Genomic DNA, 14,181 nt, shown 5'->3' on the forward strand with positions numbered 1-14,181 from the left:
CTTTATTGGAGTATAATTGCTTTACAATGATGTGTTAGTTTCTGCTTTGTAACAAAGTGAATCAGTTATACATATACATATGTTCCCATATCTCTTCCCTCTTGCGTCTCCCTCCCTCCCACCCTCCCTATCCCACCCCTCTAGGTGGTCACAAAGCACCGACCTGATCTCCCTGTGCTATGCAGATGCTTCCCACTAGCTATCTATTTTACGTTTGGTAGTGTATATATGTCCGTGCCACTCTCTCACTTTGTCCCAGCTTACCCTTCCCCCTCCCCATATCCTCAAGTCCATTCTCTAGTAGGTCTTACCCCTAGGTTCTTCATGACATTTTTTTTTTCTTAGATTCCATATATATGTGTTAGCATATGATATTTGTCTTTCTCTTTCTGACTTACTTCACTCTGTGTGACAGACTCTAGGTCCATCCACCTCACTACAAATAACTCAATTTCTTTTCTTTTTATGGCTGAGTAATATTCCATTGTATATATGTGCCACATCTTCTTTATCCATTCATCCGGTGATGGACACTTAGGTTGCTTCCATCTCCTGGCTATTGTAAATAGAGCTGCAATGAACATTTTAGTACATGACTCTTTTTGAATTATGGTTTTCTCAGGGTATATGCCCAGTAGTAGGATTGTTGGGTCATATTAGGTAGTTCTATTTGTAGTTTTTTAAGGAACCTCCATACTGTTCTCCATAGTGGCTGTACCAATTCACATTCCCACCAGCAGTGCAAGAGTGTTCCCCTTTCTCCACACCCTCTCCAGCATTTATTGTTTCTAGATTTTTTGATGATGGCCATTCTGACCAGTATGAGATGATATCTCATTGTAGTTTTTTTTTTTTTTTTTAGTCTTTATTGGAGTATTATTGCTTTCTCATTGTAGTTTTGATTTGCACTTCTCTAATGATTAATGATGTTGAGCATTCTTTCATGTGTTTGTTGGCAGTCTGTATATCTTCTTTGGAGAAATGTCTATTTAGGTCTTCTGCCCATTTTTGGATCGGGTTGTTTGTTTTTTTGTTATTGAGCTGCATGAGCTGCTTGTAAATTTTGGAGATCAATCCTTTGTCGGTTGCTTCATTTGCAAATATTTTCTCCCATTCTGAGGGTTGTCTTTTGGTCTTGTTTATGGTTTCCTTTGCTGTGTAAAAGCTTTTAAGTTTCATTAGGTTCCATTTGTTTATTTTTGTTTTTATTTCCATTTCTCTAGGAGGTGGGTCAAAAAGGATCTTGCTGTGATTTATGTCATAGAGTGTTCTGCCTATGTTTTCCTCTAAGAGTTTGATAGTTTCTGGCCTTACATTTAGGTCTTTAATCCATTTTGAGCTTAAAAACCCCAAAGTTAGCAGAAGGAAAGAAATCATAAAATCATTACTCTTGAACACAATTAGGCTGATTCCAAGGCAGTTTGTAATAATTACATTTCTCAGTTCTGTAGTGTTTTCACATTTGTTGTCATTTCATTTTTGCCATGCATCTGAGATTTGTACGGCGAGTATTACTACTTCCACTTTATAAGGTGAAGAAGCTGATGCAGACAGGTTTAATGTTAGAAAGTTTGCTGACAGAAATATGCATTACTTGTTTTTGTGTGTATTAGTCTACTAGTGCTGCCATAACAAAAATACCACAGACTGAGTGGCTTAAACAACAGAAATTTATTTTCTCACACCTCTGGAGGCCAAAAATACAAAATCAAGTTGCCGTCAGTGTGGATTTCTGGTGAAGGCTCTCTTCCTGGCTCACAGAGGGCCTCCCTATGTCCTCACATGGCCTTTCTTCTGTGTGTCTGCAGGGAAAGGGTGAGAGCTCTGGTGTTGCTTCCTTTCCTTGTAAGGACAGCAGTGGATAGGATTAGGACTCCACCCATATGAACTCATTTAACCTTAATTATCTTCTTAATGGACCTTTCTCCAAATACAATCACATTAAGGGGGTTAGGACTTCAACATATGAATATGCGGGGGAACATAGTTCAGTCCCAAACAGACTGCAACCAAGGGACATTCATACCACTCTAAGGAAATACTTATTTTATGTAGCAAGCCTGATTAACTACTTTTTGCAGTCCCACAACATGTGCAGATAAGCAGAGATTTATTTTAGTAGATTGCCCTCTGCAATTACTTACAACAAAAATAAGACAAATTTGCCCTCCACCTAAGACATTCCCTCTTTATCTAGAAAATGTACTTTTATTAAAATATATATATATATATATATATATATTGATTTGACAACAATTTTCAAGATGTTATCTGGCTGAGAAAAGGAAAAGATCACTTCAAGGGAGTTGCAAAACCCTAGATACCAGTGCCCAGCTCTGTTATCTATATCTGAGTGAGCAGCAAATGCAGTCACTTACCTTCTCTAGTCTTTTTTTCCCTTCTGTAGTCTTTAATGCTCTTTGCATATCTATAATCTACTTCAGTTCCCCCAATTTACCTTTATTTATTGACAACAGTGTAACTATGTATTATTCCAAATATATACAGTTAAAATTAATATTTAAAGTGAATATTATTATGAGCCAGTCCTCATTTGGATATACCTTTAATAAAACCCATAGAAATTTCTTGAGAGCACCTTTTATATTACTTGAGATGAGCACAGAAATGAAACTAAAAAAATAGAAGAGTCAGTTCTTAAAGCTGCTTTTTAATTATTATACAGGTGCTTAGAGTGTATTACGATCGCCTTGTGGATAATGCAGACAGAAGTTGGCTGATCAACTACATTCAAGAAATCTTGAAAAACTGTATGCATGAAAATTTTCATGAGCTTTTTCAAAGTTTGGATTTTGATAATGATGGAGTGGTGGAAGAAGATGACCTACACAGCTTAATGTTTTGTGATTTCCATGATCCCAAGAGAGAGGATACCAACTACAGAGAAGTTGCAGATGTAGATGCTCTCCGGGTGATAGTAGAAGCTCACCTAGAAGAATACAACAATATGAGCAAAAAAACCCTGAACCTTGTCTTATTCCGATTTGCCATAGAGCACATCAGCCGAATTTCCAGGATCCTGAAGCAGCCTCGCAGCCATGCTCTTCTGGTTGGTGTTGGAGGGAGTGGAAGGCAGTCTGTCACCAGATTAGCTGCCCACATGGCTGATTCTTCAGTTTTCCAGGTTGAAATCTCCAAGGGCTACGATAATTCTGAGTGGCATGAAGACTTAAAAGTGATCTTAAGGAAATGTGCAGAAGGGGAGATGCAGGGTGTCTTCCTGTTTACAGATACTCAGATTAAAAAAGAGTCATTTCTAGAAGATGTCAACAATCTTCTAAATGCTGGGGAGGTTCCGAATCTCTTTGCATTGGATGAGAAGCAGGAGATATGTGATAAGATGCGTCATTTAGATCGCCAACGGGATAAAACCAAACAAACTGATGGAAGCCCCATAGCTCTTTTCAACATGTTTATCGATCGCTGCCGCAACCAACTGCATGTTGTCCTTGCCATGAGTCCAATTGGAGATGCATTTCGGATTCATCTTAGAAAGTTCCCTGCTCTTGTTAACTGCTGTACCATTGACTGGTTTCAGGTATTGTCATGTAAATTTATATAGAGTTCTAGAAATATTGAATCTCCATCATGAGCATGACTTATTTTAGAGCCCCCCACCAAATTGTAGCTTAGCAGAATTTTCTGATCAATAATAATGTATTTTATGAAATTATAATTCAAAAATCATTATAATAGAATAACTTCTTATTGCCAGTGCATACAGTCATTGACATCAATTTATTGTAGAAAGTTTTAGGATAAAGTTGTGTATCAGTCAGGTTCCTGACAGGGAGCAGAGAGCACCCTGGAAGGCCTCACTGAGGAAAGTTGAATGAGGGGACTGTTCATAGAGGTGTAGGCAGGATTAAAGGAACTTGAGAGGGATGGTCAGGCAGGAACTGGTGGAGTATAGCAAGAAGATGTTACTACAGCTGGGTAAAAAAGGGAATAGGGGGGAAGAAGTGTTACTGGAACTTGGAGCTGTGGAAATAGGAATGTCTGATAGGAACAGGAACCCAAAACCTAGAGCTCAGCTTCTGCTAGAAAGGAAGAAGGGTAGAAATGCCTCTACCTCTTTTTTTTTTCCAGCCTCTTTCCATTAGCAAACCCAACAGGACATCAAAAGGAAGAAAGCCCCAGAGACCACTTTTTCTAGTAAATTTCAGTATCAGGAAGTGCAGAGCAGACAAGGGGGTGGGGTAGGAAGTTTGCAAGCTGTGGCAGAGATCCTGTAAGTGAGATCTAACACATAAGAATTTTTGACCTTGGGGAATTTACATAGCCCGTTTGTTCCTCCATTTCCTGCTAAGATTAATTATTTCACGAAAAACATATTTATTGAACTCTTGCTTTGTAGCAGGTCTTATCCTAAAGCTGGAGGTGAATAGGAAAATGAAACAGACTAGGCTTCTGCTTTCCTTGAGTTTGCTTACTTACTTGCAAATTAGTGGAAAATAATTCATCATACAGGGTAGCATGTAGGTTTTCTGAATCAGTGACCTTTACGAGGAAAGATGAAGGACAAAAAGTGCCAGTTTTGAGAGGATCTGGTAAGAGAATAAATTAGTGAAGACAAGGAGCTACATAGAAGGAATGAACGGCGTGAGAGAAAATCAGGGTGACAGGGGCACAGTAACTGAGGGGGAAGTCGTAGAGCTGAGGTCAGAAAAGTGGGAAGCGCCAGATCAGATAGAGATTTACAAGTTGGGCTTCGGATTTTATTTTATTATTATTAATTTTTTTTTGCAGTACGCGGGCCTCTCACTGTTGTGGCCTCTCCCGTTGCGGAGCACAGGCTCCGGACGCGCAGGCTCAGCGGCCATGGCTCACGGGCCCAGCCGCTCCGCGGCATGTGGGATCCTCCCAGACCGGGGCACGAGCCCGTGTCCCCTGCATCGGCAGGCGGACTCTCAGCCACTGCGCCACCAGGGAAGCCCCGGATATTATTTTCAATGTGCTGGGAAGTCTTTGAAGGATTGTAAATTGAGAGTGTGAAAAGAGCTAATTTGCCTTTGATAAGATCACTCTGGCAGCTGCATAGAGCTCAGAAGCAGGGAGACCACTTAGGACACTGTTGGAAAATTCCAGGAAGATGGTAACAGAGAGTTGAACTGCAATGATGGTTGTGGGTATAGAAAGAATGGAAAAGATTTGGAAGCTATTTTAGGGATGGTGCCCATAGGACTTGCTTTTGGGATAGATGTAGGATTGAGGAAGAGGAGAGGGATCAAGGATGACTAGCTTGAGCAACTGGGTGTATGGTGGAGATGTTGACTAAGTTGGGGAGGACTGCAACTATTTTGGGGGAGATAAGAACCGTGTTTTAGACTTGTTGAGTTTGAGATGATTCTAAGAGAAATCAAAGAGGTAGTTGTTGATCTAATTCTGGAGTTCAGGGGAAAGGATAGTAACATTTACCTCAGAATTGTTGGGAGAATTAAACAAGATAATAATAGTAGAGTGTGCACAAAGATAGACATTCTATAAATTTAGTTCCTTTTCTCTTCCTTGCTCCTGCAATACTCAGGCCCAATTTCTCTAACCCCTGAACAAACCATGAAGGGTTAATATTGCACACATTAGTTACTGGCTCCCTGTCATAAGGGGTCAAATACTAGGGGGAATTTCCTCATGAGTGTCTGTCCCACCCCATCCCTCATGTTTTTCCCTGCATTTCCACCATCCATGAAGGACCGCAGTAATAACAAACTCCTGTCAGTAAATTGGATCATGTGCTAAAGCATTTATCTTAAATTCAGTCCTGGCCTGAAGATGCACTACAGGCAGTTGCCTCCCGCTTCTTGGAAGACATTGAAATGTCAGAGGAAATACGAGATGGCTGTATTGAGTTGTGTAAAAGCTTTCACACTTCTGCTGTAGATTTATCGACATCCTTCTATGTTGAACTTCAAAGATACAATTATGTGACTCCTACCTCTTATCTTGAATTAATTTCTACCTTCAAACTGTTGTTGGAAAAGAAAAGGAGGTAAAAACAAAATTTCTTATTTCAAAGTAAGCTATGGTGGTTTTTAAAACATTTGTGTGGACAAAAATGACATAGCAATGATGTGGTAGAGATTTATTTCATATATGTATATACTGTGAGTTTTGTTACATCATTAAATGATTTACTCCACAGACACTTTTAGGGTAGGGAACAGGGCTTATTCTTTTGTGCAGATGCATTGCCCAGCACATGATAAATGCATAATCATATTTGTTTAAGGAATGAAGGTGTGCCACTCAGAGCTGTGGTAAGGCTCCAGGATACTTCGACAATGCTATTGGGTAAACAACACTAGGGAGTAATTTTTCTTTAATAAGTAATTAGATAATAAATAAACCTTCTCTTTAGGTATTGAACAGCTGAAACCCAGAGACAGCCACTCAATATACATAACCAGCTTTCCTTCTTTAAGTAAACTCTTATTTGAAAACATCAATACAAACATCAATAAACTTATATGAATTTAAGCAATTTTTTATATTGCATTTGTAATTTTTAATATTTTTATTTCCCTCTTGAAGTCTGATTTATCAAACTAAACTTTCCCAGGTACTTAAATAATTTCTAAAATCTAGTAAGTTAAACTTATACATATGGTAAGCCTTAAGTTCTTTTCAGTGTTTGACTATTGTCTAAAAACTTAATGAGATTTTTTTACTTCAATGCGCAAATTAGCTCTGTTGATCAATTACATAACTTATATTGGAGTACAAGGCTGATCTGTTCATCTAATAGACCAAATTCTTTTAAATATTAAAAAAATACTTAAAACACCAAATGTGCACAGATTCCTTGACAAAAAAATAATTAGTTTTTGCATATTAACTATAGTTCATTCTAAATCCTCCTACGGCTAACTCACTATCTCAGGCATTTTGATGAAGTACCTTTTCTCGTATTGTCCAAGATGCTACCTAGATACTGCTGGGAAACTCCTTAGCCGTATTTATAGTGACTTTTGTAATGCCTTCCACAGCAGGAGTGTCATAGCTTTCCTATTCATCATGGCACACACCCCGTGTTGAATCATACCAATGGTATTTTTCCCATCTACCTAGTGAAATCTGCAAGTCCCACCCAAGGCTGCTACACGACTTAGTTGAATTTTACTATTTCTTTGGCTGTCATTTTATTGTTTCTTTCCATGTAGATCTTAGGATCTTTAACCTAATGGAATCTTGCTTTTCTCCCCCCATATTTTCCCATCCAGGGAGATCAAAACCACTTGGGGAGTCTGATTAATTTGGGGGTATCACTCATCTTTCTGTTTGATTATATGCTCACAGTATTTAAGGCCATCCTAACTGGAAGAAAGATTATAAAAATGATATACAAACTTAGAGAAAGTTTGAAAGTAATAGTTTTCTAGGCATTTTTAGACATTCTTGTTGGCCTTCCTACTTTCCTCTTTTTAGAAATGTTCTCCTTTACCTCAACTAGAATTCCCACCCTGTAGTTATTCTTCCTTTAATAGCTAAAGTCTTTAGATCTCCTTATAGCCAGGTAGTACTGTAAACTTGAAGCAAGTTATCAGGTTCCCTGCCAAGAAACCAGTGTTTTAGCCAGCAAAGCATCATGTGGGATGAACCACCACACTGAAACTGCTTCATGTTGGCAGGAGTGAGACCTTTCCAGTGCTTGCTCCACAAAGGTTCCACTGAAACCAAACTCACAGATAATATGGTGTCGTCTATCCAGTCTCCTCAGTTCCCATTGCTGTAACACGTTTTGCTCGGAGGGAATCACAAATGCCAAAAGTGTAGCATGTCCTGACTTGTAATGTTTTTTTTTTCCCTATGACAGCCTTTTCAGTTTTCCAGCCCAAGCCAGTTAAGCACTCAGTTGAAGAGTGCACTTCCACCTTTAGACAATTATCAGGTTGGTTTGTTACCTACTCCAACCAACGTTTTGAAGAGAATTTCTAAAATGTGTCACCTTTTACTTTGAGACATTATGGCATCTCAAATATTTAAAATGAAACAAATTATAAAGGAGCGTTTTCTCTACTCATAATGTACAATTATCTCTAGAACACATATGAATGCAGATAAAAATTTAAAGTATGTTAAAATGTTACATTATTTTGGGCTTCCCTGGTGGTGCAGTGGTTGAGAGTCTGCCTGCCGATGCAGGGGACACGAGTTCGTGCCCCGGTCCGGGAATATCCCACATGCCGCAGAGCGGTTAGGCCTGTGGGCCATGGCCGCTGAGCCTGCGCGTCCGGAGCCTGTGCTCCACAACAGTGAGAGGCCCGCGTACCGCCAAAAAAAAAAAGATATATATATATATATATATATATATAAAACATTATTTTGAATCAATTATTATTACCTTATAATAATTTTGCACCAAAAAAGTGTTGAGCTTTATTCTCTATTGGCCACTTTTATCTTAAATAAAAAAATTCCTATTTCAAGATACTTAACACATCTTAAAATTATATGCCACATTTGGCAGCATTCAAAATAATATATTTTGGGCACTGAAGTCTATTTAAAATAACTGATTATAAAAAGATTTTAAGGAACAATAATGTTGTTGGAATAAACTTCCCAAGGTGACTAATTGTAGAGGCACATCATTCATCTCGGTATAAGGAGGTTCCTTGCCTTATACTTAGTGTATTTATCTTTTGAATTTGTTATATGCCTAGATATTGTGTCAGGTACTGGAAATACAAAAAATCCCTAGACATACTGTCTACTTTTAATTGCACACAATCTAAAGTTCTAGAGTTTATATTTTTCACAAAATTGTTAATATATGTGAAAAACTTTCAAACCACTTTTTTTAAGTTGAAGTATACCTGATTTGCAATGTGTCAGTTTCAGGTATTAAGCAAAGTGATTCAGTTATATATATTTATAACTTTTCAGATTCTCTTCCATTATAGGTTAGTTATAAGATACTGAATATAGTTCCCTGTGCTATACAGTAGGTCCACTTCTTCAGTTATGCCTTGAAAAAGCCTGAAAAGCTCAAGGACACTTAATTTTTTTCCTTGAAGGAGGAGCTAGAGCCTGACAGCTAACCTTGTTTTATCTTTGCTTTCAGTGAAGTAATGAAAATGAAAAAGAGGTACGAAGTGGGTTTGGATAAACTGGATTCTGCTGCATCTCAAGTAGCCACAATGCAATTCGAGTTAGAGGCTCTACAACCTCAATTAAAAGTTGCTAGCAAAGAGGTTGATGAAATGATGATAATCATTGAGAGGGAGTCTGTAGAAGTTGCCAAAACTGAAAAAATAGTGAAAGCTGATGAAACAATAGCAAATGAACAAGCTATGGCTGCCAAAGCCATCAAAGATGAATGTGATGCTGACCTGGCAGGGGCCTTGCCCGTATTAGAGTCAGCTCTAGCTGCCCTTGACACTCTCACTGCACAGGTAAGAGCACAGCCACAGGCTTGCTGGGAGACGCATCATCATAGCTTAAGAAAGTACTTAATATTGTGTGCTACAATCTAGTCTGTTTTTCCAAATTAGTCTCCACATTTAATGCAATTGAAATCATTTTCAAATTGGGAAAAAGATTCCCTCATTCACCTGGAAAAAAAGAAATGTACATGCATAACTAAGACAATTTTGAAAAAGAAGCAAGCTTCCAAATGTTCTAAACAACCGTACAACAACTGTTATTTCAGGAACTTTGCAGAGCAACTTTAATCAACAGGTGTATAAGACCCAAGTACATATTTTGATGCTATGTGCACCTATTTCATATTTAGACACTTGTAATTGGAATATACCTTACAGTATATATGATAAAGTGTTATGTCAATGTTTGTCAGTTGTTTTTTGTGATACATAATATGGCTTATAATGTTATATTTTATAATAGCATGTCTAAGCTTTGAAATTCATTAAAAATTAAGGTGTGAAAGTGAACATTTCAATTAAGAAAGATACAGATGAGTTTTAAAAAATAAATAGTGTTGGGAATCTTGGCAAAACTTTTAGATGAGGTAAGGGAGAAAGTGTTAGATCCTTTCGTCACACCTTACTCCAAAATAGATTTCAGATTGAAATTTAAATATAAATAGTTATATTACTATAAAAATGGTTGAAAATGTAGGTCAGATGTTAATAATCTTGGAATGTAAACTAAAACCTAGGATTTCTTTGGTATAAGAAATCAGGAACAAAAAAACAGTAAGCAATATTGTTCATAATGTATATGCTCTCTTTTGTATTTTTCATAAATAATAAAAATTTTTTAAAGTACTGAATTTTAGTACCTAAAAACCAACACATTTTGTTTGATATAAACACCATGGACAGAACTTTAGAAACGCTGAGGAAAAACTTTTCAACTGTATGGTAAACAAGATATTAATATGCTTCTATGTGAAAAGCTCTTATAAATCAATAACAAGCTCTAAGATAAGATAGTAAATGGTATAAAGAAGTACTAATTCACAAAGGAGGAAATACAAATAGTCAATAAACATATGAATACAAAGTGTCAATAAACATATCATTCCTTATTTGTATTTAAAGAAATACAGATCAAAATAAAATTTCTTTGGCCTGTCAGAATGCCTACCAGTGTTGCTAAGGGTGTATGTAGTAAAGCAGCAGGCACCCTTCTGCTTTCTGGAGGGCAGTTTGTCAGTATTTGTCAAAAGCTTTAAAACAATAAAAGACATTAAGATTTTAATTCAATATGGCAATTGTAATAGTAAAAAAGAGAAAAAGGCACAAATAGGGTATTAGAATTATGGTTCTTATCTATGCATTGGAAGGCTATCTATGCAGCCATTAAAAATGATGTGTTTACTAGCATGAGTGGATGTTCGCTATGTATTGTGATCGAAATAGAACAGATTTTAAAACAGCGTGTATGTTAAGTATACTATGATTCCATTGGTTAAAATACAGCATATACACTGGTTTATAGCGTATACATATGAAAAAGATATAGAGGAATATAAAGGAAAATGTTTATAAGAGCTAACTATATATAGTTGGTTTATAGGAGACACTCATATGTATAATTTCTCTGTGTTTTTCTGTTTGCATCTATGACATTTATAGCTTTTCAGAAGCAACAAAACTCTTACTTTGTGACAGCCAAAACTCTCTTTCTTGTGTCTTTGAAGTAGATTTCATGTCATAAGTAATCTCATATAGGGTATCTTCCCGTTACTCTTTTTTGTCTGTAACTTTTCCTTTGGGATAAACTTCTCAACACTTCTTGACACAATTCTATCACTTTCATCATTTCTACCCAATGAACGGTGAGTTTCTATCTTATGGCTTAGTTTGAAAATAGGAACCGATTACAAGTCATATGTAAACAATTCTTTTTTAATAATAGCATGTTATTATTTCAAGGACATTACAGTGATAAAATCCATGAAGAGTCCTCCCGCTGGTGTCAAGCTTGTTATGGAAGCTGTATGCATCTTGAAAGGCATTAAAGCTGACAAAATCCCTGACCCAACGGGTTCAGGGAAAAAAATTGAGGATTTCTGGGGTCCCGCCAAAAGACTTCTTGGTGACATTCGATTTCTACAGTCACTTCATGAATATGACAAGGACAATATTCCTCCAGCTTACATGAACATCATAAGAAAAAATTATATTCCAAATCCAGATTTTGTTCCAGAAAAGATTAGAAATGCTTCCACAGCAGCCGAAGGTCTGTGCAAATGGGTCATAGCAATGGATTCGTATGACAAGTAAGTACTAACAAAAAGAAAATGAACTGGTGTGTTTTATTTTCAGGTTTGGCCATTTAAATAATATAAAGAGCTACATAGGTGAGAGGGTCCTCAGAAAATCCTGTCTAATGCCTGTTATATGACATATTTACTGGAGGCAAGACTATACCAACTAAATAGTATAATACAATGATACTTCAACTTTTTGGACTCAGGAACCCTTTATATTCTTAAAAATTATTGCAGACCCCAAAACCTTTTTTATCTACCATATTAGAAATTAAAACTGAGAATTTTTAAAAATATTCATTTTTAAATAGCAATAAAAAACTCCACATGTTTACATAAGTAACTTTTTTTTATCCACATTTTCAAAAACAGTTGTGAGAAAAGTGGTGGTGTTTCATATTTTTGCACATCTCTTTACTGTGTGCTTTACAAGACAGCTGGACTCTCAGATCTGCTTCTTCATTCAATCTGTTGTGGGATATATTGTTTTGATTGAAGTATATGAGGAAAATGCAGCCTCACACAGATGTTTAGTTGCACAAGGAGGACCTCTTGGAGTCCCTGAAGGGGAGGGGACATGTCTTGGACCACACTTTGAAAACCACTCTTAACATTTATTCTTTGTTTAGACAAACAGCCTTTTTTGATGATTGTATGAGAAATACTTATATACAAAACAGTAAAAAATTTTGGTTATTTCTTCAAAACAGGAACTATTACTGGATGTCTTTCAAACTCATAAACAGTTTGAATCATTGTACATATATATTACAGGCTGTGTATATTTTGGACCATGATATATTATGTTAATGACAAATTTTAATTTAATGTTTTATCATTTATTTAGAAATATAACATGACTTAATTTCATTTTCCAGATAAAAGAGAATTTAGATCCATCCTTTTTCCTAATAATCCCTTTTATTACCAACATACATATTTATAAGATAGCTGGTTTTAGTTAGGGATATATTCTGAAATTTGAGAAAAGTACAATATAAAGACAGGAGTGTCATTCTTAGATGTATTTAATAAAACTGGAAGAGAAAAAAAAAGAGTTGGGGAACTGAGGAAGTGGGTGGACACACAGAAAATCATTTTAACTATTTTGAGATGAAAATAAAATAGATTAACCCATTTAATTATTTAAAATAATAAAAATTTTTTAAAAATGAAAGAGTAAAATGATGTGAATAAAATACCCTTCTTCTCATCATAATTAAGCCTTAACGAATTAGGCTAGTTTCCACAAACACTGCTCTATTTTACATGTATATGCTTATTCTCCTTTTCCAAAATCACCGAAATTGACATTGGTGACAACTGAATATTTTATTTTGGGTAAAAAAATTACTTATTTGAAAACATTATGTGTATTTGATATCTATTTTAATAGTCATGTTTTATGTGCTGAGATCAGATTTGACTGATTCCTAAATGAAATATAGAAATCAGTATAGGTTATACATGAAGATGTGTTTTGAGTTATAGTAAGGATATTAGAAAAGTAAATTCAGTGACAGAAAGTACACTAGAATATTAAACATGTATTTAATTTTCCAATTTTACTTTTGGCAGAGTGGCAAAAATAGTAGCTCCCAAAAAGATAAAACTGGCTGCAGCTGAAGGGGAGCTTAAAATTGCCATGGATGGTCTCAGAAAGAAGCAGTCAGTGCTTCGGGAAGTTCAGGACAAGCTGGCCAAGCTTCAGGACACACTCGAACTAAATAAACAAAAGAAGGCTGACTTGGAAAACCAGGTATAGGATAATACAGACAAATATGGGCAAATCCTCAATTATTCTAAATAAAAATGATGTTCATGCTGGCACAAACACAGCAATCCTGTTTTCTTCCTGGTCAGTGGTTGGCAAACAGTGGACCACAGGCCAAGTCCACCATTGTCAGTTTTTGTACAGCCCACAAGCTAATAATGGTTTTGACATTTTTAAATGATTATATATTAAATGATTATATAAGTACCTATATAATATCCTCATTCTTGCTTCTTGGTCCACAGAGCCTAAAATATTTACCTTCTGGCTCTTTACCCCACAAAAAGAAGAAAATTGTCAATAAGCTCTGTTGTAGATTACTAGAATATTGAGCTAGATTATTTAAATCATTCTTCATTATAAGTGAGAAAATGGAGAACCAAAATGTTAAGTGACTTAGGTTATATAAGAGTTAATAACTGATTTTCTTTGCTGTACACCTGAAACTAACACAACATTGTTAATCAACTATACTCCAATAAAAATTATTTTTTTAAAAAAAAGAGTGAATGGCAGAGCTGAGATTAGAACTCAATACCCAGAACCATAGTGTGTCCACTGAAAATGTTTTTAAGACTAAAATCATTGCTCTTAGATAGTGATACCATTTGCAAAAATTAATTGCTAGAGTCTGATTATGTTCCAGAAAAAAGTCAAAACATTTTATAACAGTTAACATTTATTGCGTGCTTATATGCAAGGC

General features: G+C 36.1%; 1 protein-coding gene across 1 annotated transcript in view; it reads left to right on the forward strand.

The window, feature by feature from the left end:
- DNAH7 (dynein axonemal heavy chain 7) overlaps positions 1 to 14,181 on the forward strand; it is a 246,720-nt gene that overhangs the window by 145,549 nt on the left and 86,990 nt on the right. The window contains exons 40-44 of the mRNA XM_030855979.3: positions 2,687 to 3,559; positions 5,781 to 6,010; positions 9,086 to 9,416; positions 11,367 to 11,713; positions 13,283 to 13,463. Of these exons, the coding sequence (XP_030711839.2) occupies positions 2,687 to 3,559; positions 5,781 to 6,010; positions 9,086 to 9,416; positions 11,367 to 11,713; positions 13,283 to 13,463 (1,962 nt within the window). The remainder of the gene's footprint in view (positions 1 to 2,686; positions 3,560 to 5,780; positions 6,011 to 9,085; positions 9,417 to 11,366; positions 11,714 to 13,282; positions 13,464 to 14,181) is intronic.

This window comes from Globicephala melas, chromosome 7 (assembly GCF_963455315.2).
Source record: "Globicephala melas chromosome 7, mGloMel1.2, whole genome shotgun sequence".
Taxonomy (NCBI): domain Eukaryota; kingdom Metazoa; phylum Chordata; class Mammalia; order Artiodactyla; family Delphinidae; genus Globicephala; species Globicephala melas.